At 41.8% G+C, this 17,752-nt stretch overlaps 1 protein-coding gene across 1 annotated transcript; it reads right to left on the bottom strand.

The window, feature by feature from the left end:
* Positions 1-1,196: 1,196 nt before the first annotated feature.
* ACADSB (acyl-CoA dehydrogenase short/branched chain) lies at positions 1,197-17,591 on the bottom strand. Its single transcript, XM_081863750.1, has 11 exons — positions 17,432-17,591; positions 14,271-14,430; positions 13,756-13,856; positions 12,739-12,945; positions 11,535-11,705; positions 8,469-8,594; positions 7,863-7,955; positions 6,211-6,300; positions 5,441-5,578; positions 2,814-2,913; positions 1,197-1,704 (listed from the first exon to the last, which is right to left on the bottom strand). Exons 1-11 carry the CDS (start codon positions 17,474-17,476, stop codon positions 1,634-1,636), a joined length of 1,302 nt encoding a protein of 433 aa, XP_081719876.1. The 5' UTR covers positions 17,477-17,591; the 3' UTR covers positions 1,197-1,633.
* Between the last annotated feature and the right edge of the window lie 161 nt (positions 17,592-17,752).

The following is a 17,752-nucleotide window of genomic DNA, read 5'->3' on the forward strand; positions in this document are numbered from 1 at the left end:
CACCTTCAGAACACTGCTTATTCTGTTCCAGCACTACTTCTGATTAAACCCAGCAGCTATCACAAGATCTGAGCATACAAGGAAATGCATTTGCCTTAACGTCCCCACGCATGATCTACAATTTAGCCTCAGCATTTTTGCAGCTCAAGCTGCGCTCCGTCGCTTGGACTCAGCAATGTTTCTTCCCCACATACACAACCAAATGCTTGCCCCTGACCCAATCTGATGGATGAACTAATATTAGTAACAGCAATATTTATTATGAGGGTGCTTTTCAAATGGACATTTTCTTCCACTAATAGAATGGAAAGAAACGTGTGTGTGTGTGTGTGTGTGTACAGTGGTACCTTGGTTTACAAACTTAATCCATTTTGGAAGTCCGTTCTTAAACCGAAACCGTTCTTAAACTGAGACGTGCTTCCCTAATGAGTCCTCCTGCCGCCAGTGCCCTTCCACCGTTCGGATTCCATTCTTAGACCGAGGTAAAGTTCTCAAACTGGGACATTCCAGATCTGCAGAGTTTGTAAACCAAATCGTTCTTAATCCGGACTGTTCTTAAACCGAGGTACCACTGTATTCAAGTTTCAAATACGGCACATATAAAAAGAATGCAAGATCACCAGGAAGCTGATAAAAACCCCATTGGCTTCAGTGGAACCAGCACTGCTTTCTCACTTAATCACTTGCAACCCTGCACAATATTTCATGATACTGTAGTGCCACAGACACCAGAATCTTATATTACCTTTTTATGTTCCAGTGAAGCAGTTCTATGTAAAATACCTTCAAGCATTCTTCCTGGCCATACTCTTCATAGTATTAATGACAGAGTAGTGCCATGGAAATGAACATACTCCTGGACACATTGCAATAGCCAAAATTAACAGGACTATTCAGAAGCAAACGTCTTACTTATTGCTGGCTCTGAGACCTGCATGCATTTTTACAGGATGCCCAGAATAAAGCATGAAGTACCGACTTTTAACCATCCTATAGGAAAGGCCCTGTATCAGTTAGTTCCTTCATCTCCATTTTAACAACCATAGGACAAGTCTGTTCCAACTCCCCAAGTACAGTGTTGCGAATCAATCAAAGAGGTGGGCTATTTTGTCCATTATTATCATGTTTAGGCCATGTTTCCAAGCACCGACCATTGGTACTTCTGTAGTTCACAGACATGTATGGGTTGTAGGGTATTTTTAGTGTAACTTCATTACAGCTCCCATGTGATCAGGGCCATCACACTTGTGTGAATAGAATTTCAGAGATTTCTTGGATACTTAGTTCTTTTTCACAGTTTATATATTTGTGTGTTGGATCTTCATAAGCAGGTGCAAAAGTTCAAAGAGCCCACATGGTAAAGCAGAGAAGCCGTGATAGCCCAGAATCAAGTGAAGTTATCAGTTCTACAAACCCCAACGTGTAGATACGAAAGAAGGTTGATTTTAACGGCATGTATCATTATAGTTGGGAAAATTAGTTATTATGGTACATTACTGAAGTGTAACAGTCTAGTCACTTATGCTGCAGTCTTGTACATATTTAAAATTACCACAATTTTTCTAATTTTGTCTTAGAAATTGATTCACACCAGTAGTGTAGCGGTAATTAAATATCTTGATTTTCTGTATTCTCAGTATTCTTGAGCAATGCATTTTGCGATTGTGTTCAGCTGGATATTTGAAGTTCCTTCATATATTGTACCTGAAACAAACCATCAGGGTGGGGGAATAAATGAATCAATAATATAAACAGCGATAAACAGTGATTTAAGCAAGTTATGGCAAACATTAGATATGAGGCAAAGGTATGTAATAGAGGCAGAGTGAAAAAGATCTGATAATGCAGCCTCAAGTTCTACCGCTGGAGTATTTTTTGTTGTGATCAGTGCAGTATGTTAAACAATTTAGTAGAAACTTTGAATGTGGTGTGGTTTTATTACAAAGGAAGATGAAAGGGCAAGCTCACAAAAGTTATGGATTGACTCCAGAGGTGACTGTGTGCTTCCATTTGCAGAACAGGACTTTTGCTTCCTCTACCCTTTTTCTGCAGCCTCCCACACAATTGCTCTGAGGGACTGGGGGTCCCTCCAATTCAGATTTGGGAGGCACGTGGGAGGAGGGAGGAATGAGAAGTCCTGTTGTGCAAGCAGAAGTCTATTCACGAATGTTCAATTCCACCCTATAACTTGTATGTGTAAAGTAGGTATTGCTTTCATATCCTCTTGTACATATTTTAGTGGAGACAGTCCATTATGGCAGGCTGCAGATCAGTGACTGATGAGATTGTGATATCCACACAGATTTGTACAGTCTAACATAGATAGGGCTGGTCATAATTTTGCTGAAGAACAATGCATTTCCTAACAGAAATTAGCCCCTATATCTTCCACATCCAGAGGCATGGGGCCTGCTTTTCACTCATGCAATTCTGAGCAACTAAGGATTGGAAGCGAATGATATAATAGCCGCATGGTGGGGCAGGTAGCATGGATTTGCCTATGCAGCTTATGCGAAGAGACTATCAGATTTACATTCTGGGTAACGAACAAACTAAGGTATCTAATCAGTTTGCCTGTAGGTACCTGGGGCAGTGAAGAGGTCAGGAACCTGGTATGGCTAAGATTGTAGATCAAAACTTGACAAACAATCAGACTTCCAGATTCTTATAGACTTGCCACTCAATATCCATATCAGGAGATGGAGAACGAGAAATGTGCTTTGTTGACAACTTTCTGATCATTCAAACTTAAACTGGATAAAAATGCTACGTTTTCATTTTCAGCAGATGATCTCTAAGAAACTGCTACTTACCGATCTTGCAATCCCTGTAATATTTCTCAATAGGATAATCTTTTGTGAAGCCAACTCCACCCATCCATTCAATACATTTACTTGTTGTTAGAGTAGCAACCTGCAAAAAACACATGAAGCATGCTGTGACTTTTGCTCGATTCAAATCAATACTGTACTATCCTCACCGTGAGAATACTGATATCAGGTTGGTGCCTTCACTGTACTCTGTTTGTCAAGCCTATTCAGACATGTAGAATGTTTTAATCCGGTATTTGGCTTATTGCTGATTTTAATCATTTTTAAAATGCTGTTTTTAATGGGTGATTTTCTTGTTTCATTCTTTCAGTAAGCCACTTTGAGGCTGCATTACAATCAAGCTATATATATATATATATATATGCAGGTTTTGGTGTCCTCGGGTGTCTTCCCGTGTAAAAGTTGGGGTGTCTAGGCGACGTTTCGACGAGGTCTCACTCGTCATCTTCAGGCTGGTGCTTTCGGCTTCTTGTTACTGGAACAGAGCAGGATCTCAGTGTTTGAGTTCCTATAAATACTGTAGAGGGGGTGTGGTGTATAGCCTCCAATGTTCTGGGCAGAGAGGAAGTTCCCAGGTTAGTGTGCCTTTTCTTCTTTTGTTCCTTAATTACTTGAGAGATATCTTGAGTGATTTCTTGAGTGATATCCTGAGTACCACTTAGGTGGGTCATTAGGTGTGGATTAGTTGTTAAAGTCTTTGTGTCTTGACCTCTTGAACTTTGTGAAGAGTTTTCCTGAGAAGATGGCTGTACTGTACTTAGTTGTGCTCTGGCTTGGCTTCGTGTATAGGGGCGAGCTGTGGTTTTGTGGCTTGTGTCAGCCAGATCTGTGTAGGGATTGCAGGGGGGTGCAGCATCCGGAGGTGCCACCATGGATTGGCTACTGGATGGTGTCTGTAATTCATCTGTGGAGAGGGTCTGGGTTTGGGTCTGGTGTGGTTGATTGGTGTTGGCGTTCTGTGTGCCTCTGGATCTGGTGTCAGTTTTTGTGGGGAGGGCTAATTTCCAGATGTCTGGCAAGCGGGATGTGTCGTCACGCTTGTTCATGTTGTGAGGGTGTTTCTCTATCTCGATGGCTTCCATGATTATTCTCTTGTGGTGATGTTCCGTGTTAAAGAGCAATTTGGAATCTGCAAAATTAATTTCGTGTCCTGTTTCTTTCATGTGTTGGAAAAGAGAGGAAGTTTTTTCTTCTTTTTTGACGGCATTCTTGTGTTCTGCGATACGTGCATTTATTCGTCTGTTTGTTTGTCCAATGTACGTGGCTGGGCAGACTTTGCAGGGTATTTCATAGATCCCTTGGTTTTCCAACTGGATTTTATCCTTGGGGTTTCTGAGGATATTGGCTATTTTTTGGTTGGTGCAAAAGGCTGTTTTGATATTGTGTTTATGGAGGATTTTGCTAATTTTATCTGTAGTGCCCTTGATATAAGGAAGGAGGGCCATGCCATTGTTTTCTTCTGTGTCTTGGTTTTTGGGGGGTGTTTCCTTTTGGATTAGCTTTGGATTACATTGGACAAACAAACAGACGAATAAATGCACGTATCGCAGAACACAAGAATGCCGTCAAAAAAGAAGAAAATTGCTCTTTAACACGGAACATCACCACAAGAGAATAATCATGGAAGCCATCGAGATAGAGAAACACCCTCACAACATGAACAAGCGTGACGACACATCCCGCTTGCCAGACATCTGGAAATTAGCCCTCCCCACAAAAACTGACACCAGATCCAGAGGCACACAGAACGCCAACACCAATCAACCACACCAGACCCAAACCCAGACCCTCTCCACAGATGAATTACAGACACCATCCAGTAGCCAATCCATGGTGGCACCTCCGGATGCTGCACCCCCCTGCAATCCCTACACAGATCTGGCTGACACAAGCCACAAAACCACAGCTCGCCCCTATACACGAAGCCAAGCCAGAGCACAACTAAGTACAGTACAGCCATCTTCTCAGGAAAACTCTTCACAAAGTTCAAGAGGTCAAGACACAAAGACTTTAACAACTAATCCACACCTAATGACCCACCTAAGTGGTACTCAGGATATCACTCAAGAAATCACTCAAGATATCTCTCAAGTAATTAAGGAACAAAAGAAGAAAAGGCACACTAACCTGGGAACTTCCTCTCTGCCCAGAACATTGGAGGCTATACACCACACCCCCTCTACAGTATTTATAGGAACTCAAACACTGAGATCCTGCTCTGTTCCAGTAACAAGAAGCCGAAAGCACCAGCCTGAAGATGACGAGTGAGACCTCGTCGAAACGTCGCCTAGACACCCCAACTTTTACACGGGAAGACACCCGAGGACACCAAAACCTGCATTCCTGTACCCGTGAAAATCTACGTAAGCATATATATATATATATATATATATATATATATATATATATATTGTTCTAAATTGTGTATATGGTTGTTTTATATAGGCAAATGTTTTAATTGTATTGATAAGGAATTGTTCCATATATGCTTTTATTGCAAATTGCTTCAGGATGTCTCATGATAAGCTACCTGTAATAATATAAAGCCACAGTTCAGTTATGTTTCATTTAAAAAGAAAAGGCAAAAAAGAATCTCAAATACAGCTTACCTCTGCTGCATAATACTTGGCCATGCTTGACTCTTTTATGAATGGTCTTCCGCTTTCTGCAAGTCGAGCTGCATTGTAGGTTAACAATCTTGCAGCTTCTATCTGTACAGCCACTTGCGCAATCTGATGTTGCATTCCCTTGAAAGAAACAAGTTCCATGTAAAATTAAACTTGCAAGAGAAAATCATCCTCCCTTCCCCAGCTGCCAGATATAATGCTCAGTTCCTGATCCTACGAGTGACTGATATAGCAATTATTTGTTTACTCAAGTGTAAATAGAACTGTATTCATTTCCAAGTAAGGAATGAAGTCTAAAGTGCCAAAAGACCAAGCCAAAAATAACCAAAAAAGCAAAGGGAAATCATTACTATAATTACCGTTTTATAAACACATCCTATGGCAACTACAGTGAAATATAATGCTGCAAATATTACAGTAGTTAACCAAACTGTAGCTTGAATGACAAATTACAAATGAACTTTTAAACAATTCTACCATGATGCAAGATATAACCGCATCATGGTAGAACTGTATAAAAATTCATAGCTGAACGAGTTCTCACTCAAGTTATAGAAAGTTCTGCCACACCGATAGTCAGAAAGGTATTACTACTTAAAATGTTTTCTTCACATTTACTACTGACAGGTAATCCTTCAAACAAAACGTGGCAGTGGTTAAGAAGTTATAATACTGTGGCCTACAAAATATCAGCTGTGATAAGCACTTCTTTTTGTGTTTAGACCCATTTTACAGAATGCACTCATCGTTACCTGAAAATCAAATGTGCTTTTTCCAAATTGGGACCTCTCCTTTGTATATGGGATGGTGTGGTCAAAACATCCTTGTGCTAATCCCAACATCTGTGAATGAACAACAACAAAAAGCAAATGTTACTAATGTGGTTGGAAAAATGTCACAGTCCTCTTTAAAAGGGCAAGACAAGCTTTGTGACAATTGCCAGGAGTGAGTTTGGTTGTTAGGGGCCCATAAGACAACCGCAGGATTGAAGAGCTTTTGTATTCCAGAAACACTAAAAAAAACAACCAAGCTAACCTACTTATATGCAGAATTCAAAAGGCAGTGAAAGAATCTAGAAGTCGGGTATTTCTAAGAGCTTCTCACCGTCACTTTCATTTTACTCATTTAATTTTCAATGCCCCATCACACAGCATAATAATACCTAGTCAGTCGCCAGCAGTCCATTTCACTGCTTAATATGGAAAGTGATAATCTAACAACATTAATGTGTAATGCCTTGATAAGGTTACTTACTTATTAATACTGTTCTCCTAAACTTAATAGCTCAGGGTGGTTTTTTTCCATAATATGCTGATTAAATTCTAAATTAAAACCAGGTTTTTAATGGGGGCGAGGAGAGGAAGGGAACCTGGGTTTTTGCTCATGACATCTCTCTTCAAGGTGTTGGAACAAAGTCTTTAGTCAAGATACTCTTGGTGTGAGTGGCGAAAGGAGGCTTCTAAAGGAGACTGAAACCTAGTCACTGTGGCTAAAATTCAAAGAACTATGCAACTACTTCCATGTGCCCAAGGACACATAGAAGAGCAGCCCTCATTACAAAGCATTTCTGAAAACCAAGGGGCTATTCAAAAGCAGCTTGCGATATCTCATGGAAACCTCTTGTTCAAAGAAAAAAAGGCAAAACATCCCATTGGGCACGCCCAATAATTGTTGGGTCCGAGCCTATGTGCTTAAAGAATGTTAAGCCGTGATGAGGTGCACTTTACAGTGGTACCTCTGGTTACGTACTTAATTCGGTCTGGAGGTCCGTTCTTAGCCTGAAACTGTTCTTAACCTGAAGCACCACTTTAGCTAATGAGGCCTCCCGCTGCTTCCGCCGCGCGATTTCTGTTCTCATCCTGAAGCAAAGTTCTTAACCCGAGGTACTATTTCTGGGTTAGCGGAGTCTGTAACCTGAAGCGTATGTAACCTGAAGCGTATGTAACCCGAGGTACCACTGTATTTCTCCAAGAGAAACAAAGGACTGTGAGCGTGTAGGTAGGGAATTATGCAATCCAGCAGCCAGCTCCTAATCTCTTTAACTACAGTTGCGGAAGACTCTTTAGCCATACTCAGGCTTTCATCCCCTCACATGATTACAGCTGGGTGAAGGGGAAGCGTGTGACCCCACGTTCTCTGCCACATTCTGAAGGGCCCAGCCCTGCTGCAAATCATATAATGGGGGAGGGAGTAATAGGTTTTAAGTATACACACCTTCAGCCACAGTGTCTGGACAGTGGTGGCTCTCCTGATTCAGGTAATTGTAACTTGATGACACTTAAAAGGGCTTTTCTTACAATTCTGCAACATCCTTTTTGAGATCAGGACTGGTGGGGGGCAGTCAAAACTGTATACACTGTGCGTTATGTCTGTACTGGACCTAAGTATTTATAGCGATACTTACCTGTGCAGCTATTCCTATTCTTCCCGTATTGAGCATTCCAATGGCATACTTATAGCCCTGCCCAACCTGCCCAAGCACGTTGGTCACAGGAACCTGAGGAATTAAGCAAAATCAATTAATTGCTAGTAGCCCTTTACTTCCATCTCCACATTTATTTATTTAAAAAATATAGGCCACCTTTCGAACATAATTGCTTCCCAAGGCGGTTTACAAAAACGCACACAGACAAAGCAACAAACTACAATACGACTTTGAAACCAGCAACCTCACTACGCTGCTTCCATACAACTGCAGAGCCAAACGTCTATTTTACATTCAGTTATGAGGAACATAAAAAAGCAAACTACTGTATGGCTTTTGGCTGACAAAATTTTTGTAAATTTGGATCAATCATAAATCAACAGATTGCGTTCGTCTGTGATTCAAATCTAAATTTGCTATATTTCTAAAAGTGTTTTTTTTAAGCCAACCTCCTGTGAGTAATGCACCATTCATCTTCCAAACTCATGCTAATTTATGCAACTGCATCCCACTGAGCTGCTTGTACTGAGCTACAGTATTGCAACAACTTAGCCAAATTCCACAGCTTTAAAAGGACTACTGCACCTTCACATTTTCAAATGTTACAGGACATGTAGATGTGGCTCTGATTCCCAGTTTATCCTCCTTCTTTCCTACATGTAGGCCCTCTGTATTACGATCTACTATGAAACAGGTAATTCCTTTATAGCCCTAGGAAGGAAAGACATACGGAAAATTAACTGTGCTGATAATAAGGATGGGGTAGAAATTCAATTCAGTTCACATTAAAAGCAGATATACCTAATTCACACATTCTGAAAATGCAACAATCCTTTGAAATCTGCACTGCTCCGATTTTTGCAGGGCAGTTTTCCAACCAAATAATGTAAGGTTAAGGTTGCATGGAAAATGCATATATCAGTAAAAAAATAGAACACAAAACTCATTATATTAGGCAGCGTTCCATACAAAAAAGGGTGTAATGAAATAAAATACTAGCAAATGTTTGTGTGTACCTTTAAAAAAGAATTAGGAAACATGTAGAACTGTGGAGAACCCATCTTAATATTGGAAAAACGAGAAGCTGCAAGAAACCAGAATTCACACATCCTAGCTTAGGGTTGGATTCCTGCCAAGGGTACCCAGTATTTCCTTTTCAACATGCCATTTAAGTGAAGGTCTTTATCCCAATCTGTGTCTGTATTAGATCTGAAATTATTTCTATATAATAATAATAATAATAATAATAATAATAATAATAATAATAATAATTTTTTATTTATACCCCGCCCTCCCCAGCCAAGGCCGGGCTCAGAGCGGCTTACAAACAATAATAAAAACAAGAAGAATGATTACAACTTAAAAACAAAAATAAAATACAACATTAAAATAATGGAACATTAAAATATTAAAATGTAGCCTCGTCGCAGGAGGAGAAGGAAAAGAAAAGAAAAAAAAGAGAGAGAGAGAGGGAGGGAGGGAGGGAATCAAATTGGCTCCAAGCCAAAGGCCAGGCGGAACAACTCTGTCTTACAGGCCCTGCGGAAAGAAATCAGATCCTGCAGGGCCCTGGTCTCATGAGGCAGAGCGTTCCACCAGGCCGGAGCCAGAGTTGAAAAGGCCCTGGCTCTGGTCGAGGCTAATCTAACTTCCTTAGGACCTGGGACCACTAGGGTGTTGCTATTTATGGACCTTGAGGCTCTCCGTGGGGCATACCGAGAGAGGCGGTCCCGTAGGTACGAGGGTCCTAGGCCGTGAAGGGCTTTAAAGGTCAAAAGCAGCACCTTAAATCTGACCCTGTACTCCACCGGGAGCCAGTGCAGCTTGAAAAGCACTGGGTGAATATGCTCCCATGGCAGAGACCCCGTGAGGAGCCTCGCTGCAGCATTCTGTACCCGCTGGAGTTTCTGGGACAGCTTCAAGGGCAGCCCCGCGTAGAGCGAATTACAGTAGTCCAGCCTGGAGCTGACCGTCGCATGGATCACTGTGGCCAAGTCAGGGCGGGAAAGGTAAGGGACCAACTGCTTGATGCGGCGAAGGCTGTTGCTGTAACCTGCGCCTCCATGGAAAGGGAGGCGTCAAGGATTACACCCAAACTCTTAACGGAAGGCAATGGCACTAATTGGGCCCCCGCAAGAGAAGGGAGTTGGTCCCTCACCCCCATGCCATCCCGACCTAGCCATAGGACCTCTGTCTTCGAAGGATTTAGTTTCAATCGGCTCCCACGAAACCATCCAGCCACAGCTTCCAAGCATCTGGTCAGTGTGTTCAGGGTCGAGTCGGTGTGGCCATCCATCAGCAGATAGAGCTGAGTGTCATCAGCATATTGGTGACAGCCCAGCCCAAAGCTCCAGATAATCTGGGCAAGGGGGCGCATAAAGATGTTAAAAAGCATCGGGGAGAGAATTGCGCCCTGCGGCACTCCACATACCAAGGAGTGGCGCGACGACATTTCCCTCCCTAGTGCCACCCTCTGTCCCCGACCAGAGATAAAAGAGCACAACCAGTTACGGGCTATGCCCTGTATCCCCACGTCTGCAAGGCGGTGGTCCAGAAGATCATGATCGACCATGTCAAAGGCTGCTGACAAATCTAAAAGGATCAGCAGTCCTGACCCGCCTCGATCCAGTTGCCTACGGAGATCATCTGTTAGGGCAACCAGAGCCGTCTCCGTCCCAAAACCAGGACGGAAACCAGACTGAAATGGATCTAATGCCGATGTTTCCTCCAGAAACCTACCAAGCTGTTCAGCAACCGCTCTCTCAATTACCTTACCCAGGTATGGAAGATTTGAAACTGGGCGGTAATTGGATAGGTCTAAGGGATCTAATGAAGTTTTTTTTTAGGAGTGGACACACCACTGCTTCCTTCAGTTCCCCTGGGAGTATATAGATTTAGTTTTATACATAGATTTGTTTTTATTGTAAACGCTTTTAACTGTGAAACTGACTGCAGTGGTACCTTGGTTGTCAAACGTAATCCGTTCCAGGAGTCCGTTCGACTCTCGAAACTGTTCAAAAAACAAGGCGCAGTTTCTGATTGGCTGCAGGAACTTCCTGATCTCAAGCAGAAGCCACGTCAGACGTTCAGCATCCGAAAAACGTTCGCAAACTAGAACGCTTACTTCTGGGTTTGCGGCGTTCGGGAGCCAATTTGTCCTGGAGCCAAGCTGTTTGAGTACCAAGGTACCACTGTATATAAATAAATGTTCTGGATTGCTGGTTGTGCAATACAGTGCCTAATCATGAACAGCGCAAAACTGTACAACAGCTGTGTAATCACCTTTCTTTGTCTGACTGCATCCTGACTGCCCAAGAGGCTCAGTGGTTTAGACCACAGGGTCACTCGCATCTTTACCTTTTTACTCACTAGTATGGATACTCCAGACAGGGCTTCTCAGATGCAAATAGGATAAGAAAAACACCAGGGCAGGCAGGAGGGATTGGGGGGCAAAGAGAGAGAAAGAGATATCAAGGTTCCTAACTCTGCTCTTCTGTTGTTTTTAGCAAATTTCCAAAGCAGCAGCAGAAATTCCATAAATTGAGGATACAGGAAGAAAAAGGAAGACTGCCAGTATAAGCAAGGTACAAGTCTAGTTTATACCTTGTAATCAATTAGTAAGATCAAGTGATAACTGTTTTAGCTACTTACTGCGGAAGGGTTGGCATTTGCCATCACCAAAAACACTCCTGCATGCTCAGCAAAGCTAATCCACATCTTTGACCCACTGATGATATAGTAGTCCCCCTTCTTTTCAGCACGAGTCTTCAAGGAAAACGCATCACTGCCAGAACCAGGCTCTGAAAGGCAGAAGCTGCCCATCTATCATTTTAAAATAAAGTCAAGTCACTAGATATATTCACTCTGCAAACATTTTGAGAACATAGGTACAGCAAGGTAATCAAGTAAGAAAGGATTATTTTTCAACCAGTGGCATATTTAATCCACAAGACAAGTAAATCCAAGTATTTACACAATATAGTCTCTCAAACATTTTCGCACCACTCCAATTGAAAAAACACTCAACGCTTTCTTGAATGGCACTGGTTGGAAAACAAAGAAGAAGAAGAAGAAGAGGAAGAGGAGGAGGAGGAGGAGGAGTTTGGATTTGATATCCCACTTTATCACTACCCGAAGGAGTCTCAAAGCAGCTAACATTCTCCTTTCCCTTCCTCCCCCACAACAAACACTCTGTGAGGTGAGTGGGGCTGAGAGACTTCGGAGATGTGTGACTGGCTCAAGGTCACTCAGCAGCTGCATGTGGAGGAGCGGAGACGCGAACCCTGTTCACCAGATTACGAATCTACCGCTCTTAACCACTACACCACACTACTTATTGTTTCAATCAGAGCAAACAGTTTCCCAGAATGCCACATTCTCATTCATCCTGAACAAAGTCACACGTCTACTATTGTACAGCAGTGCTATGGAGGAAAGGGGGAACAGCTGCTGCAATAACAGGAACACTGTTATGCTGTGGATTGGCAATGAGAAATATACAAAAAGCTCTGCCACAGGCCAGTTTAGTGGCCTCTTTAAGGGTGATGAAAATAAACAGTTTAACTCCAAAAACTTTGAATGATTTGGCTGTAAACATCTCTTTAACCCAACCGAAGACTCACAGGAGTCAATGAGACACAAATATGCCTAAACTCAACTGGTTTAGTATAACTAGGGCTAGGCTGTGGATGGAGCTCTTAGGCTGCAGTCCTATGCACGCTTACTTGAGAGTAACCTTCAATAAATTGGTGGAACTTACTTCTAAATAAATCTACATAGGTTTCTGCAGTTCGTTCCTTAAGGTGGAAATTCTGCAAATGCATATTTAACTTATGTGCCAATATACTTCACCTACCATGTCTTTTGCCAGTCTAGGCAAATAGGTTTGCTTTTGTTCTTCTGTGCCATACGTCGTAAACAATTTATTGGTTAAGGTATTCTGGAGTTCACACATAAGCGATACTGATGGATCAACCTTGGCCAACTCCTCAACCACCAGAATAGTGGAAAAAAAGGAAAATCCAGTTCCTCCATATTTGGGATCAAGATCAATACCCATCAGCTGAAAAAGAAAGAACAAGCTATTGTTAGGAGTGGGTGGAGAAACCTTATGAATTCTGATTTCTACTCAACTTCCATAATCTTTGCTAGAAAAAAGAGCTATTGGGTGGTATTCTACTAAGTTTCACCCAGAAAAGGCCCAATGAATTTTAAAGAACATGACTCATTTCAATTAGTTTCAATGGGTCTACTCTGAGTAAAATTTAGTTGAATACCACTCATTGATTCCGAAAGGAATTTTCATGTGTACCCTCCTATAATCACAGCCTCCCACTGAACTCTAAGGAAATGTTCACAAGATTTGGCTATCAGCACACTCAAGTTTGAGATCCAATACTGTGATCCTACAGATTTGTTTGTGCTGTTGTACTCCTGAAACAGCAAATTTTAGAATCAGAGTGGCATAATACTAAAACATTATTGTTACTTGTGCCTCTTATTTAAGCAAAGAGTAATCAAAATGCCCAAAGTGCAATCCTAGCCATGTCCACTCAAAAGCAACTCCTTATGAATTCATTTGGGCTTGCTCCCATGTAAGTGGGGTCAGGAAGTAACCTTAGTCACCAAATGTTTTCCCCTTAAATCTACCTCCAATGAAACAACTGCATAAATTTTCTATCTGCTAAGAAGAAGAAAAGCTACAAATATTTACAGAAAAACAGAATGAAAGCTAGCAGTCAGCCCTGTGACCATCTTTCAATTATATCATTCATCCTTTTGCTTATTGTGTCATAAATGTATACGTACAGTACTCAGTGTGCAAAGGGAAGAAGCTACATACTGCATTAAAAACACCAAAATATGTACAAACCCCTTGTTCAAATAGCCCTTGTACAATAGAATCATCCATTTTTGCATCAGCATCCATTTTCTGTACCAATGGTAGCACTCGCTCATGAGCAAACTTTTTCACTATAAGGAAGAAAAGATATAAAGAATCTCATTTTCAGTCTTAAGTTGCAGTGAAGCCATAAATTTAACAGATATAAAATTCACAAATGTAGGTAAGATAGCACTAGTAGCTACAGTTAGATTTAGGTATTTTGATTGAAGTTTACCATAGTGTAGTGGGGAAAACAGTATTTATCCCCTCTGCCTAGAATGTAACAGAGAATTGTGTACATAGACTTAAACCGACATTTAATTCTTCAAAACATCAATTTTTGAAAATGAGCTAACAATTTATGGGGTGGGGGTGGGGAATTTCTTGCTTACAGAAGTGATTCGTTCTCTTCAGTGCATTATTATAAATCGCATGCCATGTAGAAAATAATTGATTTAGTGATAGCAGACTTCGCCCATAGAGATAGAATTCAAATACATTACCCATTTCTTTGATCATGATCTCCTCTTCTGTAAATGTCTGAAGTGGAGCACAAGTTACTCCCTCACTGGGTAGGTTTGGTAAAGGCTCAGATTTGGAAGATTTAAAGAAACTGGGTTGCCTCATGCAAAAGTTTATGCATGGAGGCATATTCCATCTCAGCTGTGGACAAAACATATTTTAAGAAGGAGAGAACAATACCACTAGAGAAAATAATCTTAGCCTGAAACTACAAATAAGATATTTCCATGAAATCTCAGGGAGCAAGGGCAGACTCAGACCAAAGTGACTAATGAGGACATCATCACTAGACTTGGGTTGTGAGCAAGGGTGGATATTATAATTTGGGGTACTGGGGAAAGAAACTGCTCCCAAGTGAACAAAAGTGTCCTACAAGATACTTCAGAATATAAACAGGATGAAAGTCAGCCCTATATCAGGAATAGTGCCCTCCCGAAGTTGGGGCTTCCAATTCCCATCAGCCCCAACTAGCAAAGCCACAGTCAGGGGTGATGGGAATGTGCAATAAGGTATCTGGACTGCACCATGTTGGCTACCCCTGCAATACAGCATGCCCTTGACTTATGTGGTGGTTGCTACAGGTGTTGTAGAAGTTGTCTCTGTTGATCATGTTAGATGTTTTGAGTCACACACACAGGTTATCATTTGATTTGCTTTAGTAATCAACTGATGAACATGCACATGAACAACTTCAAGATCTTATATGGTGAAACAACATTTGCATAGTCCAAGACTGTAAATTCTGATTTTCATTCTTTGTTTTAAGCAATCTTATTTCTCTGGCTTTGTTGCTGAGAACACAAGTAAGGCCCCCCCCCCAATGTTAAGAACACTTAGGAGAGACACCTTTCAACAGAAATCTGTTTAGGATTATCGTGCAACAATCCTTTGACTTGCTTATATCTAACAGCATATGTGCTTAAATTTAACATTGAAACAAACCAAACTTAATTTCAGGCAGAACAGACTGAAAGGTAATTTCCATTTTGTTAAGGTAACTTCAGCCTTTTTGAAAAAACTAGATTATAAAGAATCTACATAGATTTTTGTTTAGGTGCTCTGTAAAGTGACATGCAGAGTGATGGTGCTACAGTATATAAAACTACAATAACTACAATATAAAAATTGTTTAGTACTGGAACCTAGTGGCCTGATTTATGTTGTTAGGTCCTATGCAGATTTAAACATATTGGACACATTTAGATTAAATGCAAATGGTTTGTTTAGTTTAACTGTGGCTTGCTTATACATGCAAACCTGTTTCGGTAGGCTTAGATATGGGCTAAGTACACAGGATTGGGTTTTAAGTTGCAAGTCAACCCACCTTCACATTAAACAAATTCTTGCTGACAGGCAAGTAAGCCAAGATTGCTCTCACTTTATAAAAAGAGGGAACTCCCTGTTATGCTATCTTCCACTATAAAATTTACAATGGGCAATATACAGGAACATTTGCAAATAACTCCTGAATTATGTAGAAAGTTCACATTCTAGGGTTAGGGCCTTGAAAGGGGTTGGCACACATAAAATAAGTAAATACCAAAAAACAATACGTACTTCTGTACTGCAGAATCTCACACCAAACTCAGTAGATGACTACTATGTTTGAAAGAATTATAGTTTTCTACAATAGGGAAGGCCAGCCTTTCTACATTAAGGTACCTAATGTAACAGTTGCATAGATGGGGATTTTAGCATACATAGCTTTTCAGAGCACAGTAGCATCAGAAGCTATTACTGTAAATATAAATTTAAAAAACCCTCCCTACTGTTAAAGGCACAAACTCTTAATGTTAAAAAGCTGGTTCATCCCTGTTCTGGGTAATGAACAAGATGAATCGCCACACTTTTCTTTACAGTATACAATATACAGTTGGCTGAGGCAATCACTAGTGAAAAACCTTAGTGATTGGTGACAAATTGTTGGACTAATGGACTTGCTCTTTTTCTATCCCTGTTTTAGCAGTCTTATTGAAAGCTCATGTTGCAATAGGTTAACTAGTCTTATGTACAGTGGAGTTCTGCTTGACCTCTTCTGGATCCACTCTTTTGTGAACAGACACCAACTAAAATTACCAATGTGTCTATATTTGTAACAGACATGTAATGATTTTAAGAGATTAGAATGACAGTCTACCATTTCTTATGAAGTAAGTTAGGAGAAAACACTACTGAAGTATTTTACAGCTCTCTTTTCAAAAATACTGAAATATGGGGCTACCAAGTTCTCTTGTTCATTCCTACAATAAAGGACCTACATGAATGAAGTTTTATTTCCTAAGTCAATCTTGAACAGCTAGTAGTGCTGGACTTAGTAGCTTTATAGTAGTTCCCTCTTTAGTTGGCAATGTGCATTAATTTTCTTCAGAAGGTGGTAAGCCAGGCTTGGTGCACCTACTGGGGGGCATCCTGCTTATTCTACACTTCTATCTCATAGTGCTGCCCTGATGATCACTGAAAGGACCATGCTTACACCCAGCTTTGCAGCAGAGTTATATGCATTTTCATTCAGAGGTCAGTGTTCTGTGGAGCTGAAACCTTGATGTTTAGAACTGTTGCGTTAGGCTTATTATTATTACTGGCACATCTTAACAAAGGGTATGGAAATTTAGCCTACTCCACAGAGTGAAAAGGGGTGTGGGATGAAGGAGAGATCACCTCATGGCTCCCCTGCGCACAAACACACCCTTTCTCCATTTCTAAAGAGAGAGTGAGAGGTGCCAGAACTCAGCAGCATCTGAAAATCCCGTTCTCCGATCTGGCAACTGTGCCTCCTAATCCCAAAACGCATGGAGACCGTGTGCACCCACGCCCTCTTGTCCTTTTCCCGTGCATCCTCCTGAAATTCAACAAGGGAACCTTTCTCCGTGGCTGGATCTGTTCTTGGACACAGCTCACCTGCACAGGTGAGGACTCTCCCTCTTATCAGGGGCAGACTACCTTGCACATCTGGACTACGCTCCTCTTCTCGCACTGCCTTCCCGACTCTTTTTGACTCGAGATGCCGGGATTCTAACCTGCGACCATCTGCTTGCAAAGCAGCCGATCCACCCGCCCACCTGCAGCCTCCACCTGCGTCCTGGATCTGAAAACAGCCCCCCCGCCCCGAGCTGAGCCCCTGGAAAACAACGGCGACATTTACCTTCCCGCAGCGCCTGAGCGAAGACAGAGCCCCTGCCGCCGCCATCCCTTCTGCCGCCGCAGCTTCTCTCCGCGAAGGCCGAGCGGACACCGAACTTGCTGGAGAAACCCAAAGAGGGAACTTCTGCCCACCTTTACGGAAAGCCTGCCGCGCAACGCACTTCTGGTTCCCAATGGAACCCTCCTCCTCCTCTTCCTCCTGAGGGGCGAGAGTGTTTAGAAGCGCAACGACTCTCGTTCCCCAACTCCCCGCCCCCGATAAGGAGCAGCGTCGCTTTGGTTTTTTACAGGCGTTTGCGCATCTTCGTCGTTCTCGCCCCCG

The sequence above is a fragment of the Podarcis erhardii genome (assembly GCF_964252035.2).
Source record: "Podarcis erhardii genome assembly, chromosome: 5".
Lineage (NCBI taxonomy): Eukaryota > Metazoa > Chordata > Lepidosauria > Squamata > Lacertidae > Podarcis > Podarcis erhardii.